Genomic DNA, 15831 nt, shown 5'->3' with positions numbered 1-15831 from the left:
ATGGAACCTGAATCGAGTAGCTGTACTGATTCTCTCTGCCTTCCCCCGCCCTTTTGATCCCGGTTTGATTAGGCTCCGCATTCCCGTAGAGACGACCTCGTCCTTCCACCTGTTTTTTCCACCACCTCTCGCTACTCGTTAGGTGGATGGTGGGGTTGTTTTTCGCACTTTTCCTACTTGCTCCCGGGAGGAGATAACCGCCAAATGAGATTAGGCTCATTTGGAAGTGAGAGCGTCAACTGGAGGCTTCTTACCCAAGTTCTTCAGTCTCTTTGATGAGCGGTCGTTGAATGTGGTCGGATTTGCCCTCAAGATTCCCGAAAGGCTAGTTTTAAGACCACGATACGGAGGAGAAACGGGGTTGCGATATTCGTGTCTTTGGGTACAATTTATTCGTTCGCTTTCTCTCTCTTTTTTTTACACACAGCAAAATTAAACGGCGCAGCAAAAGGAGAAGTAGCAGGTTTGGGCTGATAATCGGAGGGACGTTCTTGGGGAGGGGGGGAAAACAGGCGATGAAGGCTTCTGCCAGGAAGAAACCTTCTCTTTCCTGGAGGCGAAACTGATTTGTGCGCTCTTCCTAGAACCGGGTGCGTGCGTGTCTAATAGGGTAGTGGTGATGCCCACAGCCATAGCCGAGTCCTGCAAGAGGAGCTGAAGAGCCTTCTCCCGCCTTACCAAAAGGGGTGCTCTTGGGTAGCTGCACTCCAGTTTTGCCTAGGAAAGGAGTCTGTCAGGGCATGCCCTGGCGTGGAGGCGGCGGCTGCCGCTTGCGAGAGGGTGGGGAGAGTCAGGCGGCGGCCGTGAGTGATTCAGTGACAGTCACTCTCTGGGGCTGATGTAAGAGAATTCAGGCCCAGCCCTGCCAGTTTGGGGACGTTTGGAAACGCCTCGTTCGATAGGGAAATATCACCACCTTCCTGGCGAACGAGACAGGCCCCCGGGCGCCCTTCCTAAGGTCTCCTCGGCTTCTGCGAGCAGAAATAGCCCGTGTCACTGGGAGGGGTGGACCATTGAGACGCACGAGTTCTTCCGACTCTCCGCCCAGCCCCGCCGATGTTCTTGTCTCAATTGGGAACTCCTTGTTCCCAAACGGAGTTTTATTTTTGTTCTTGCTCTGTTTGGAGAATCAGCCCGCTTACGCTGTTGGGGTTTTTTTTTGTTGGTTTTTTTTTTTTAAGAGTCGCGCGCAAACTCGGGCACGCGCCGGAGGCGGTGGCAGGAAAGCGGCTAGACGGAGGCTGGTTTTTGTTTACTAGTCCGAATTGTTAATTCGTGTCTTCGAGCAGCTGTGGCATTCTCGTCTTCCTTTGCCCTCCTCCCCTACTAAAGGCGGGCGGGCGGGGAGTGAGGTGAGGAAAAGAAGCACCTAGACCAGCTTTAAGGAGGCCGAGCCTCAATCCCAAAGGCACCAGTTCGTGCGCGGGGGTTGCGCCTGGAGTTTTCTCATTCCTTTGCTGCTGTTAAACAAAGGCGGCGTGGGCAGGGCGAAGTTAAAGAACGCACCTCAAAAGAGCTCAAACCGTAAGCCCCAAAGCTGAGGGGGGGGGCAATATGTGTGGGAAGGAAAGAGAGGCGGGGCCGTAGTAAATTCGGCGCACGTTTCCCATTTCCTGGCAGCAACCCTGTCGGGGCTGTGTGGCAAGTGCGATTTCGCAACTTCCAACGCGGCACGTGACGCGGCTGCCCGTGGTACCAGATGACGTAATCCCTCGGGCGAGCTTCGTGAGCGTCTCGCACATCTCCTCGGCTCCTCCCGTTATGATAAGGAAGTCCCCGTTTTCCTTTTTTTACTCCAGGGCCCGAGTTGAAGGGTCTGCTGAGAGAGACATCCGACGAGACGGGCGATTTCTTTCCGCCGTTGAAATAAAGCAGGCAATCGGCGCGACCGAAACTTTTGCAGCCGCGGGACGAGTCGCTTGAACTGCGGGGAGGGGAGGGGGGAGGGAGGGATAGCTACTGTTTCAACAATGGTGACCTAAATTTTGATTGGCTGGCGCTTGCAAAGAACAACTAAATTCAAGTTTGCAGGGTAAACAGAGACTAGATTTGTGCTGCGATTGAGATGGCAACGTTTGCTGTGTTTTCTCCCACCAGTAGGCGCTGTTATCTGCTAACCTACAAAGGATCCGTCTCCCCTTATATAGAGGTGGCAAATAATTTTCTGATAACTTAATAGCAGCTTGTAGGAGAGTATGGGAGTCATAATCCAACATTTCTGCAAAGCACTGGGGAAGTTAGCAGTAAAGATTCCAGAGCAATCACTTTCGATAGGTGCCGAGCTAGTTGGACTAGTAGCCAAGTGAAATATTAGTGTTGGCAGTTGTGTGACAGGCAGTAAGGCTGGATTCACGGTGCAAGTTGTAGTGCGGTTTTCTTCTTTGTGGTTTTAGCATGTTATGTGAATTCCACCATTATGGTTTGTAACCACAGTTAGTGGCTTGAGGTATGATGGGAACCAAATCATGGTAGTGGAAGCACTGGTGAAAATTCATAGTGAATGACAATATGTGAACAAATGCAAAGAACAATTGTGTGGGCTGTGTTTGCATAATATGCTTAGTTATTACTTACTGACACACTAGATAGATGGATTCAAGGGACACATTACACTATAACCTAGTGATGGCGAACCTTTTAGAGACCGAGTGCCAAAACTGCAAGCCAAAACCCATTTATGCATCGTCGGGTGCCGGGTGGATGTGGCTCATTGGGTGGGTGTGGCCAATTGGCTGGGTGTGGCCCATTGGCTGGCCGTGGCTGCGGTGGTAGCGGCAGACTGGGTAGGACTAAAAAGTTCAATCAATCAATTCCAACTTTGCAAGATTTTTTTTTCCTGCGAGAAGTTGAAATTGACTGATTGAACCTTTTTTTTTTTTGCACACGGCGGTGGAAGCCTAAAGTGAAAAGGTTTTATAAAACCCAGCTGAAGGCCTAGGACTGGGGCAATGGTGCGTGTGCCCACAGAGAGGGCTCTGAGTGCCGCCTCTGGCACCCGTGCCATAGGTTCGCCACCACTGCTATAACCCATTGTGGCTGGGGTCATGAAGCCACAAACAAGTCTCTTTTCTCAAGTCAGATGCACTAACGAGGAACCAGGCTACAGAGCACATATTAGTATACAAGCATCCACAATGAAACTCAGTTACTTAGAATTAACCAAGACTACTTTTTTTAATTAATTGTACAATTTGGGGGATGTGGATGACATAAGAAAACACTTAAAAACCTGTTGCCTAAATTCATTGATAACCGGTATATATGTGTATTCAACTGCTTTAGTCAATTTATATTTTGTCATTTTGTCAAGTGGAAGGCAACAAGAAAGATAAGGAAAAAGTTCTGAATAACACTTAAAATAAGGATACATTCTGAGAAATAAATACTTAAAATATACTTCACTAAACATGTTGGTTTGGAAGCCAGAAATGTGTTGTCTTGAAAATAACTTTGCTTGCTGGTAGAAGGATATCAAAAATAGAGCTAGCTTGGTCTCTTTTTGGCTGAGAATTTCAGAGATTAGGGTTTTGGAGAACTAGGAGAAACCATCCAAAAACTTGCCCAGAGTTGTTTTGGTCATATATTGAAAGCATATAATGGTACAGTATATTCTAATGATACCTTCCCCACCCCCACACTTTGATCTACAAGTATTTGTGATCTGGAATCCATATATGTGCTATGTGGATTGGCCTTAACTCAGCTGAGATGCAGACACTGTTGTAAGACAGATGTTACAGTTGATTGTGCCCTCACTCCTTTTGAAGCATGCCAATAATCCATAAGCTTGTCTGTCTGTGTGGTAGGCCAATGTTTCTCAACTTCAACAATTTTAAAATGTGTGGACTTCAACTTTCAGAATTCCACAGCCATACACACCTGCCATTTCATTGGTTCCAACTGGTTCCAATGAAAGAATAAGAATAAAGAAACTCAGTTCAGAGTTAATATTTGTGGGGTAAATGGCTGAGAATTGCAAATATCTGCTAAGCATCCTCTTTTAGTGACTTGAAGTGGTGAGTTAAAAACTGATCAAGCTGGGGCCTGTCCTTGGCAGTTACGAACCTGCCTGGACTTGTCCTGATGTGACTAAAGCTCTGAGTGATGTCATGTGGCATAGCTGTGTGTAATGGATATGTGAAGGCTGCTACTATTTTTCATCTCTTTGCCTCTTCTTTAGCAACATCAGTATGCAGAGCAATGCAGATGTGAGGACTATTTGGGGAAGCGCTGACCAAAAATAACAGAGACATGGGCATTGCAGTTCAATTGTGTTTTTGACCCAGAGCTTATGTGTGGAAAGATGTACTGTATATGTATTCAAATAAAGATGGCTTGCCAAAGAGTGAAATGGGTCTTCAGTTTATACACTAGTCAGAAGTCATGCTTGGAGGTTCTCTAGTAATCTGCTCTTCATTAATGGAATTCATAAAAAAAAATGGCATCAATGCAGGATGGCCTTATTGGATGAATACAGAATATAAGCCTTAGCTGCTTGCCTTGTGATGAGTTTTGTGAATGGAGGGGAGGTAATGAGAAGATACCAAACTGTAGCTCTTTATTGGTTAAAGTTATCAAATACACTGAAGTAATTAATGCAAACTCCATTATGGCCAGAAGAATTGTAACATATACAGAAATTGGATGATCCGTGCTGCATAACCGCAGACTTGGACTTTGGCATTGTTAATGTTAAAAAGATATGGATGGAGAAGTACTATTCTGCTAATAGTTAGAGTTGTAGTCTATTTTTGACTCGGGGTTTTCCTTTACAATTACCTGGTTCTTAAAACAGGAACTTTATTGTGTTGTATTGCATTTCATGCTATTACGATGCTATCACAAATGTAGAATGGATATGTAAAATTATATCTTTCATACATCTTTTCTATTTTTTAAATCTGGGAAGTCAGAGGTTATTATTCCAGACTAATTTAATCCAGTCCAAAGAGGAAGATAAAAAAGGCAAAATGGTAGACACAGGATCACAATGCAGTCCTTTGTATGCTTGTATTGTGACCCTGTTTCTGTTGTCTCACCCTATTTGATTACACACACACACACACACACACACATATACACTTTGCTGCTGTTCTAATCTCTATTTTAACAGTACTTCAGAATATGAGTGGGTGAAATATTTGAATCCTGTATGAAGTACCTTTTGGAGAGAATAAATACAAAAAAATCAGCAGAAATTCTGAAACAAAACATTAGGCCTATCTGAATGGTGAGGATGTATAAACAGTAGATATCTGACAATGGAAATTTCCACTTTCATAGGCTACCTTAACATACACAAACTCTGCATGGTGCAAAATGCTGTATCTTAAATGTAGGACTTTCTTTTGCATAGCACCTGCCTTTGTTGGTTCCCAGTGGTACTGTTCCAGTAAGAAAAAGGTTACACGAGACAACAATGTTAACATTTGGGTTGTGCAAATCCTTTCATTCTCCATGGACTAGAAGCATTTCATTACTTATAACTATTGGGCAACCCTTTTCTGTGTTCAGAACTGTTTAAACATTAGGAAGAACAATACTGGCATGTATAGGGCAAAGAGCATCTACTTGGGAGCTGGTAATAGTTACTCCAAAGAAACTTTAATTCTTCAAATATTCCCTGACATGCTTCTTTCTCAGGGTGAACTCTTGGTAAAATATGTCCCTGAAAATCTCATAAGTACAATTCTATATGGTTCAGTTCTTTTAGAGATATGGTTTGTATCCAGATTATGAAAATGTCCCACTGATCCAAACTTGCTTTTCAACTAAGGTTTCTAATGACATTTTATCATGGGCTCTGTCACACTTAGCTGGTGTCACTAGATACAATGATGCCTAGTATCTCTCTTTTGAGACATATTGCAGTTCTTTAATAAATTAGATTAAATCATGCTATTTTTGTCAAATTCCAGTAATTTGAATCAGAATGATCAATGTTATCCTAATAGGCTTTTCAAGGAAATTTAGTTACTGTATTAATTTTTTTATTGTTACTGGCCTGGAGGTAAAAAGTGACCTCTCCTTTTTTAAAATGTTCCTTATCTTTCTCCCAGTAGGAAACATGCCTCTTTCTGAGAGTAAAATCCTTCAACCTTCCTGCAGCAGGAAACTATGCAGAAATCTCTTTGGACCAGTTGATCATGAGCAGGTCCAGAAGGACTTTCAGTCCTTGATGAAGGTCCAGCTGGAGGAAGCCCAACAAAAGTGGAACTTTGACTTTGAAACAGAAACCCCTCTGGAAGGGAATTACAAATGGGAGAAGGTCTCTCATCTAAATATGCTGCCATCTCCAGATCTCTTGGGCCATACAAAGGAGAACAGCTGTACAGGGGAAAAGAGCCGGAGTTCACCAGCACTCTTCAAGAGGCACACAAAGACAGAGAGACAAGTGCAGATGGGCCTTGAAGCTTGTAAGGCTGACTCCCCCAGATGTTTGAAAAGAAAGCAGACAAGTATCAAAGGTAAGAATGGGGCAGCTCTATTTGTTCTTTGTATTAAGTTATATAGGAGTTGTTAATATCCAGAACTGGAACTGAAATGATTTTTTTATAAAACCCAAATCCCATTTTTTTTTTAAAAAAAATCACAATTTGAGTTCAAAAGCTTAATGTTTAAAATGGAGCATTTGTGTCTTGACTTAACTTATAGAAGATACTTAATTGCCACAGATTATGTTAAGGATGGTGTGATATGTCAGTGTGTGTGTGTGCGTGTGTATAATCTTTAACAAATTTAGTGTTCATTCATCATTGGAAACTCTGCAAGTAAATTCGTTTTTAATTTGGAGACATAGCAAATATATGTGTAAAGACACCCTGTTGAAGCATTTTATATATTTGGTTTAAAAATATGTAAGATTATAGATGGAGTATTTATTCTACCTAGTCATATTTATCAGGCTGCATGTCTTCTGTGACAACAGAATAGGAAAAGGAAACAAAAGCTGGCATTTGGTGATAAAATCATTATTTCTGATATATTTCCTGAGCGTATGCCCTAATACACCAACAAACACTGCAGTGTTAAGGTTTATCAAAACTATGACAGTTCTGGAGATGCAAGGCCTTGTTGACTGATGTTTGTACTAAAATCTGTGGTCACTTGTTCTTACCCCTTTAGTAAAAAAGTTAATTTGTTTTTCTGATCTTTTCTAGACTTTTATGGTTCAAAGCGAAGAACTATCCCTTATAAGTCAAAGCCATGATAACAACACTGCAAGCAAAGTGCATCCATGTAGTCTGTTGGCTGAAGATCTTGACCTGTCTTTATTATTATTTGCTGGAATGACCTACTTGGGTACCATACCCAGTGAACTCATGCAGGATGGCTATTTTGAAGGACCAGCTAATCAGCATTACAATTCCTTCTCTGAAGATCCAGATATCTGTTATTTTATGTAAACTGTTTTAGTGGACTAGTATAACACTTCAGAAGGATATAGTTTTTTTTAATCATTGGTAGCACTGGAGCCTTATGTGCAATGAAATATTGTAAAATCTTATCTTTAAATATACCGTAGGTAAGTTGCAGCACGAGGGATCATATCTAAAGGGCCAAGTGGGTAGGGGCCAGTTTGATGGACACAAGAAAGGGCCAACATAAGTTCTGCTAGCTGCAGAGAACTGTTTTATGTGTTATCTACTTGCCATCTTTTATGGGCCTCAGGAAAAGCTTGATATGATCTCACTACATGCGGGTGCCGATCCAGGAATCAATAGAAGTATAGGATAATATCTTAGACTTGTGATCTTCCTACATCTTTTTACTCCATTATATTTAAAGAAATATTGTGAGGGGAAAAGAAAGGATTGGGTGTTTTTTTCAGGCTGGTAAGGGATTTTCTTAAAGATGAAGAATCTATGGTTATGGTGGGGACAAATGTACATCAAACCATAGCACTTACTGCTGTGAAGAGAGTAGGGTTGGAAATATTGTATAACATTGTAGCCTTTATCAGTTATTTTTCTGGGTAATTTATATGTCCTTTTGTTATATAACTGTACAGAAATATATGATATAACTGCCTCTCAATAATACAAAAGACAGAAGATGCAACACATAATATTAGTGAGAGAGACAGGTATAATCATAAAATTGAGCATACTTCACTACTGTCTTACTTGCTCCTTCCATACAGTATGTTCTTTGCCAGCATTATTAGCTATTGAATCTGCAGATTGTTCAGTTTGTAATTATGTAGCACTGTAGTGATTAGTGAGGGGAAATAGTATGTGCTAGCAAGGGTGGATGTAATATAATATTTGACTTTCCGTTGCCTTATTTCACTGTTATAGCAAATTTGTGATAGAAGCTGATATAAGCACTTGGCCCAGACTTGCTTTCTGTAATTCCTATAGACTTTATGTAAGAGGCATTGCCAAACTGGCAATTGTATCACTTAAATTAGTATGAGATAATCTAATTTACAGATTACTTTTTGTTTGGAATTTGGGGCTATTATAAATACTTGCTGTTGCACTTTCATATCAAATATCCAAATCTTAATCCTGGGTACAGTGTACTATTATAATCAAAAGTGCAGGCCTTATTATAATCTTTATTGCCATCTTGTTGTAATAGGTTAGGGACAACGGTCCCTTTTCAAAAATTTGTTACAATACTGTAACATGTTTTTTTTTTTTTTAGGAAATTGCTCCTTTTATCAGGTCATTTGTAGTTTTAACCATGAAAGAAAAGCTTCTTGATTGAGTTTGGAGATTCATGTTGCTTCCATCTGCACAAGGGCCAATCTATCAGAAAAAGGCACTTTTTATATAATAGATTTCCTTAGGATCTTCTGAAGTTTTTAGTTAGAATTTCTATAGACACATTTGGCCACTTTGACAGTTGCACTTTTACATTCAGGATTATGCTGGGATTCTTGAGCATTAATCCAGTTGTGAATATAATGCTGCTGAACTGACTAAGTCTGAGAGTAAAATAAAGCCACTTCATAATGGAACAACACTTTGCCTGGTGTGAATTTCTTGCGTGCTTCATCAGAATTGAGCATACAAATGCTTTGTCTAGTGATGACATTTGATGGGCCTTTAAAAATAGTAATAGTAGTTTTACAGGGTAAAGGACTTTACAAAAGAAAATTATTACAGGGTAAAAATTCAGTGGAACAATCCACTGAATTACAGACCAGCCAATCTTCTTTTAACCTGACATTTCAGTGAATAAATCATGATTCAGTTAATCATGGATAAGTGCGGTATGGAAAACAGCCATTATATCAAGCATAGCCTCTTCCATTGTTGTATTTTAATAGATTAGTAGGGTTTGCTTAATTGTGGTTTATTGAATAAGTCACCATTATCTGAGCTTACATAAAGACACTGAACCATTAATTACAGTGGCTGAGATACATACATTAACCCAAAGCAATGTGTTATAATTAGCACATTGTGTGAACCTAGGAAAAAGTGATATTGGGGAAAGTATAAGAAATCAGATTACAATTGATTGCTTCCTATACAAGTAGTCTTGAGAGAGAGAGAGGGAGAGAGAGAGAGAGAGAGAGAGAGAGAGAGAGAGGTTTGTATGAGATTTCCGTATCTTTCATGGCATTATCTAGAAACACTTAGCAAATCCTGCTTTGAAAAAAGTTAATGCACAATGTGTTCTTGATAAGACAGTCTAAGGATTACAGAATAAAATACAAAAGTCCACAGTTACAATATTTGAAGATATTTTCTCACATAAACTATGAATTAGGTTAAAAAACCAGGACCTTGGGTCTGTAATTGTGTTGATCCTTTAGAATGATCAACTCATAATACAGCTGAATTTTGAATTTTCTAGGATGTTGTTAGGGTGAAATTCCATTTTATAGCTTCTGTCCAGGCCAACTTTTTGATTGTGACATCTTGTGCCTAAACCTTAACTTCGCATGAGATAAGCAATGCACACATTGGTTCAAAGGCATCATTGCTTGTTAAAATGTCCCTTTTAATAACAGCTAATCAATGTGCATTTACAATCGACAATGTGACAGAAAGGGAAGCAGGTTATTACACAGTTATTATTAGGAAAAACAGCAATTAACCTGAATGGGAAAAAAATGTTCTTGGCTGCCATCTCAGACTAGCTTTGATTCAGACAAACTCCTCCAGCATAGAAATTCATGAGTGCACCTTTGCATAAATACTTTATGTTCCATATTGTATATTTTTCTATATTATACAATATTGACATATTAATATATTTCTACCTCCGTCACAGTTACATAAACCAAGACTGACATGAATTTGTGATAAGTTGTCGCTATCCTTTATTTGCTCGGAAATATGTCCTGTGTAGAGTTGATTTGAAAAGGAATTTCATTTTGAGCTTCTGTCTTACATTTAGCACAACAAATTCTAACTGTGTAACAAATTTCTAATCTTGCATTAAATTTGGAAGCAAACCCAATTCTCCAAAAGATCTGTTGAGAAATACAATATATGTCAGTAGTATGAATGGTCCCTAAGAATCTTAGGAATGTCCTCAGGGAATGCTAAAAGTTATCAAATGCAATATTTAATGTAATGTAAGATTACATACATACATAAAATAATGAGAAACAATTCCAATGTTATTTTATTTGAATTACCGTAAATGCAAAAGAAACAAAATCAGTTTTAGGTGTTCTCCTAGGTTCAGTCCCACTGCTTTACGAAATGTAATCTCCAGCATGCCCTTAAAGCTGTGTTTTTCAACATTAATAACTTTAAGACGTGGATTTCAACTCCCAGAATTCCCCAGCATGAGAAACACTGCCTTGAAGCCAATGGTGCCTATATCTAAAAAAATAAAAAGGGGACAGTCCTTTTCTAACTAAACCAGAGGTGGGTTGAGCAAGAATGAAAGTGACAAACTGATGGTTCAGAGCAGCTGACGAAATGAACCAGCAGATAAAACCTCCCCGCCACTCTGCAATTGTACTAACTTCCGCTTGAAGGGGGAAAAAAAGGGAACCATCTCTTTAAAGTGGATGAATCTTGCACCGTAGAGCACCCTAAATGCTCTGTCTTTTTATTGACTGGTAAGTTTTCTTAAAAGTTTAGCCAGAGTTAAACTTCAAGTTATGCTTCATCTCTGACTTGGCTAAGAAGGCTTTTTTTAAAATTTTGAAGTTAGATTTTATTTTAATAGTGGAAACTGGGTCTGAGTTCATACATAACATTAAGCCATAATATGCTTTGTCTGGTTTTGGTTTAGCATGTGACAGTTACAGTATATTTGATTTCCTGGTTTATGATTGTACTATAAGTAAACCCAACTAGGTGCTTGACTTATTTTAGAACCTGTAGTTAAACAAACTATGGCTTAACATCTGTGAATCCAGTCTCTGAAAGTGAGTTGCTTCCAAAAACAAGCCAAATGCAGCATATCAAATTGCACTGCCTTTTCCTTATTGTGCCTCCTTTCACATACTGAATCTCATCAGTATGGATAAAAGCATACAATGCCTATGAGAGACAACGTATCTAGCTCCTAAGATTTTCCTAAAGAGGCACCAGGACAAGATTTTGGATTACAGTTAATCCAAAATCCTCAGCAGCCAGTGTAGGAAAAAGTGTATTTGCTTTGGGCATCTAATACATTCATCTAGAATATATTTGTAAATGTGGACTCTATACTGGGCAGGCAGTTGCTCATTAGGCTGCAATTGATAACAGCATTTTTAAGAGAGAGAGATGAAGATGGGCTACAGAAACTGAAATGAGCTGGCAGTATGTTGCATGGATTGGGGCCCAACATGGATTCTTGAGAATTTCTCTGTTTTCAAAAGCTATGTTAATTATGTTTTATAGTTTACAGTGTTTATGATTTTTCCCTAAAAACGGTAGGAGAGAGTATTTTTCCTCTTGCAGTTCTCCTTGATCCTTCAATTAGAAAAGATGGGTACTCAACACAGGACTTTCTGCAAACTAAACATATGTTATGGCCTCCTCCGCACCTGGTGGCTGGACATTTTAAAGCCACCAGGTGCTTTAAAATGATTTTATGATAAAATTTTTATCATAAGCCACAAAAATATATGTGGGTAGGAAATAATGTCCACAGGCTATAAATATTATTGATCTATTGTCTGAGCTTGGAGTTTAGTAACAGCCAAATTAGAACCCAGAAGTTAGAAATCAGAGATCAGACATTATGAAAGTAGTTGCTTAAGAAAATAGATCACCCATATGAAAGATGTTTTCTTCCTTCCAGGTGCAGGAAATCTACTGGCAGCTTTAGGTAGCCAATCACTTCAGAATCCATTAATGTTTACTAGGTCAGGAAATTTCTGCAACTTTCTACACTGGATGCTGAAGTATGTAAATCTATGTTCCTGGTTCTAATTCCTATGGTCTTTGAGTGAGTTTCATTTTAAAATATGTCTCAGTTAGCAAGCAGATGCACTGATACTCTACACCTACTTTGATCGGTTACCCATGCTTGGATTTATACAATACCCTAGACCAGTATTTTTATGACTCAACAACTTCAAGTTATGTGGATTTCAACTCCCAGAATTCCATAGCGAGCATGGTAGCTGGTAAATTTTGGAATTTGAAGTGCACACTTCTTGACATTGCTGGGGTTGAGAAATGCTGCCCTAAATTACCCTGGGATCCTTCAGATTGAAGTTCTGAATTATCTGAATTCAGCCAGCTGATAAAATTAATTTACAGTTCAGTGTGTTATATAAACTATGATTCAATTAACTAAGGTTTAGTTGTGCAAAAGTTTGTGAGTGAAATGTTAATGCAGTTAAATATTAATACTGTGCCATGTCTGTCTCATATGTCAAAATAATAAGGCTACTGAGGATGTAAACATTAAGGATAAATACCCTCCCCATCCAATGAAGCTGTCAATCATGTACAAGTAGAGAATGCCTGGGAATGGCAGAACATTTAGACTTAGACCCTGGGAACAAGAAGAAGCCCCAGTGAAAACCCACAAAAATATTCTATCTCAGAAGAAGAATTATTTAATTCTAAAGTCATGGAAAAGAACTGGGATTGATAAAAGCACAGAAGTTTTATATTCCACAATCTGATATGCAGGTAAAGTGAAGCGTTTAGTAGTTACTCTGTTTTGGTGGGACTAAGGTGCCAGAGTTCAATAGTGAATGAGCAAACCTTGATAAAAATTCAAAAGGTAGTTCTTTTGTGGCACCTACCCATTTTTTTCCATTTTATCTTATTGTAGGTGGCCTTAGAGGGGATGGAGATGAAGGGGTTGAAGTCCACATATCTCAACCTTGCTAAGGTTGAGAAACACTACACTAAGGAGTTTTCATATAGTAGCTCCATGAATATGGGGCATGATTTCATATTTGTTTATTTGCAGGGCATTTGCTGACCTCACAGATCTTGATAATACAGGAAGAGGAAGACAGCTTTGATGAAGGCAACTTCAACCTTGTTCCTGGAGGAAATTAATAGTGAGGAGAAAAAACATTTTGAGTCTTTCATTAACCAGCTGGGAGCTGATAATGTCTTTGAAGAGTAAGAACAATATGATAACTTTACATCTGTTTCACACTGACTCTCACAGATAAATGGAAGCAGAATGGGAACGGGTGAAAGAGAAATGGATTTGATACAAATCAACAAGTTAAATTAATATAAGGGCCTTAAAGGTGGAAGGTGATGTTAGTAATCATGTAAGCTTTATAGAAAAGGTGGCTGAGGAATATACAGGACCTCTATACATTCCTTGATTTATAGTAGCAAATCTAGTAGCAAAGCCTTGGGTTTGGGCCATGCAATTTTGGGCTAAAGAAGATGCAAAATTAAATTTCCCTAAGCATCTGAAAAATAAGGTGCTTAGGGAAAGGGAAAATGACCCACTATAGCAGTGGTTCTCAACCTTTTTAATGCCGCGACCCCAACCGGTCGTAAGTCGAGGACTAAACCGGCCGTAAGTCGAGGACTAAACTGGTCGTAAGTCAAGGACTACCCAACCGGTCGTAAGTCGAGGACTTTCCCTGCTCGGGAGCGCCGCGCATGCGTGGTTCCGCCCCCTGCGCCGGCCGAGGCGTAGCTGGCAAGCGGCAGAGACGGAGCAGGCTGACCACCAGCTGGCCCAGCCCAAGGGAGGTAAGGCACCCGCCGGAAAAGGGGGAAAAAATGGTGGACAAAAAAAATGGCAGACAAAAAAAATGGTGGACAGCCTTGCTTGGTGACCCCCGTGAAATGGTCGATTGACCCCATATGGGGTCCCGACCCACAGATTGAGAACCACTGCACTATAGAAAGGATAGACAAATATAAGAGTTTTGGCACTTGTTTGTTTGTTTGTTTACTAGAACTCCCAAGTTCCATCAATCAGGTGCAAAATCTGTTTCTTATTTTCCAGCAAAATTTGTTTTAGCTGCTTGGTTTAGCATAGGTAGAAATATTTTCCTTGTTTATGTAACTCCTACTGCCCTCTATCCTTAGATATCCCATTTATCTTCATAGGTATCCCTATGTGTTTTTACAGCATATTTTTCATGCTGTTATCTCCAGCTGTGTGGAACACCAAGTACCAGCAGCAAGCATAACACTTGTCAATTGATGTGATCGAAATCAAGTTAGCATATATATTATTATATCTCATTTACCCAAGATCTTTTGTGATTTATCTGTAAATGAGTCACTTCCAAGACAATTTATATGGAAATACGGATATTTCAATGCTGGCAACAGAAACGTTTCAGCCTTAACACACATTTCCATGCTGATTTATTCATGTTCAACTAGAACAGGGATAAGCTAAAATAATAAAAGTAATTGAACCAGAATACTGACCAGGAAGCAATAAACTCTCCTCTTGTACAGCAAGTCAGAAATATGGAAGATCTGGGTGCAGCTCTGGGAGGCAGAACCACATCTGTTGGGAAATCTGAAGGAGTTCTTGGCTAAAATGACACACTTCATCAAGGAAGCTGAGCATGAAAAAGAGAAGATACGGTTACTGCTGAAAATGTAGGTCACTGTATAGCAATGGAAATATGGGATGTGTTTTCATAAACAGATTTTTAAAATGGGGAAAGGAACACAATTCCAGGAAAAGTAACTATGGAACTGTAAGAGGGGGGAAAAAACCAAACCTCAGTACCTGAATTACATAACATACTAAGCTGTGGTATTTGATTTGTTGATGACTAGTGCGATATGCAAAATATAGTCATTAGATTTGTAAATCATATCGTACAGCAGAGCATGTTACAACGGCTGTTGCTTTTAAAATAAACCATTGCTTTTTGTAATGTAGGAAACATGCTTACATCAGAAGAGGGCAAAGAGGGCAGGCATTTTAGCTTCAAAAATATCAAGAGGCAAAGCCTCAGTTCACAAATCCTGCATATTTTGCTGAACTATGATTTGTGAGAGAAGCCATAGTTAGGAGAGTTGATGCATAATTGCTGAACCGACATATTGCTTTGAGGCATGGCATTGTTTGTTTGGATTTGGCTCAGTATGTTATGTGAGGTCAGCACATACACCTGGGATTAGAGAACTTTGAGTTCAGGGATTAGTGTTTTGTGCGCCAGGTTTTCCTCATGTAAACTATACTTGGGTGAAGTGGAGAGAAGAAGTTAATAATTGGGAATTAGAAGTCATTATTGATAGCTGCAAATGCTTGGGGTCAGATTTTTCATGAGATCTATTGTTTTTCCACATTGGCACTAGATGACCTCTAGTTTTAACAAAGTAAACAACATTAAATAGAGACTCCAGGGACGGTTTTGTTTCCTTAAGATACTTTTCTCTAAAATGGGGCTCTGCAGAATTGTTGCAACATCTCTGAGTGATAATCCCAACATAGCTGAGAATCACTATAGTAGGAAAGGCT

The 15831-nt window shown here is 39.6% G+C and overlaps 1 protein-coding gene across 3 annotated transcripts; it reads left to right on the top strand.

Annotated features, from left to right (window-relative positions):
* The first annotated feature begins 1336 nt into the window (after nt 1–1336).
* Nucleotides 1337–8973, top strand: CDKN1A (cyclin dependent kinase inhibitor 1A). Of its 3 annotated transcripts, none has more exons than XM_015815511.1 (3): nt 1337–1352; nt 6060–6467; nt 7161–8973. In XM_015815511.1, exons 2-3 carry the CDS (start codon nt 6068–6070, stop codon nt 7208–7210), a joined length of 450 nt encoding a protein of 149 aa, XP_015670997.1. In that variant the 5' UTR covers nt 1337–1352; nt 6060–6067; the 3' UTR covers nt 7211–8973. The 3 variants fall into 3 exon arrangements, with proteins under 3 accessions (XP_015670997.1, XP_015670995.1, XP_015670996.1); XM_015815509.1 differs by lacking the exon at nt 1337–1352 and adding an exon at nt 2017–2032; XM_015815510.1 differs by lacking the exon at nt 1337–1352 and adding an exon at nt 2130–2149.
* The last annotated feature ends 6858 nt before the right edge of the window (nt 8974–15831 follow it).

Source organism: Protobothrops mucrosquamatus, unplaced genomic scaffold (genome assembly GCF_001527695.2).
Source record: "Protobothrops mucrosquamatus isolate PMUCROS unplaced genomic scaffold, P.Mucros_1.0 scaffold346, whole genome shotgun sequence".
Classification (NCBI taxonomy): domain Eukaryota; kingdom Metazoa; phylum Chordata; class Lepidosauria; order Squamata; family Viperidae; genus Protobothrops; species Protobothrops mucrosquamatus.
The sequence above is the reverse complement of the archived record's forward strand: the minus strand, read 5'-3'. Positions and strand labels throughout refer to the sequence as shown.

Excerpts from the sequence above, each read along its gene's own strand:
- CDKN1A (XM_015815511.1), top strand. The coding sequence starts at position 6,068 with ATGCCTCTTTCTGAGAGTAAAATCCTTCAACCTTCCTGCAGCAGGAAA. Across the intron at positions 6,468-7,160 it reads AAAGCAGACAAGTATCAAAG|ACTTTTATGGTTCAAAGCGA; the intron begins GTAAGAATGGGG and ends GATCTTTTCTAG.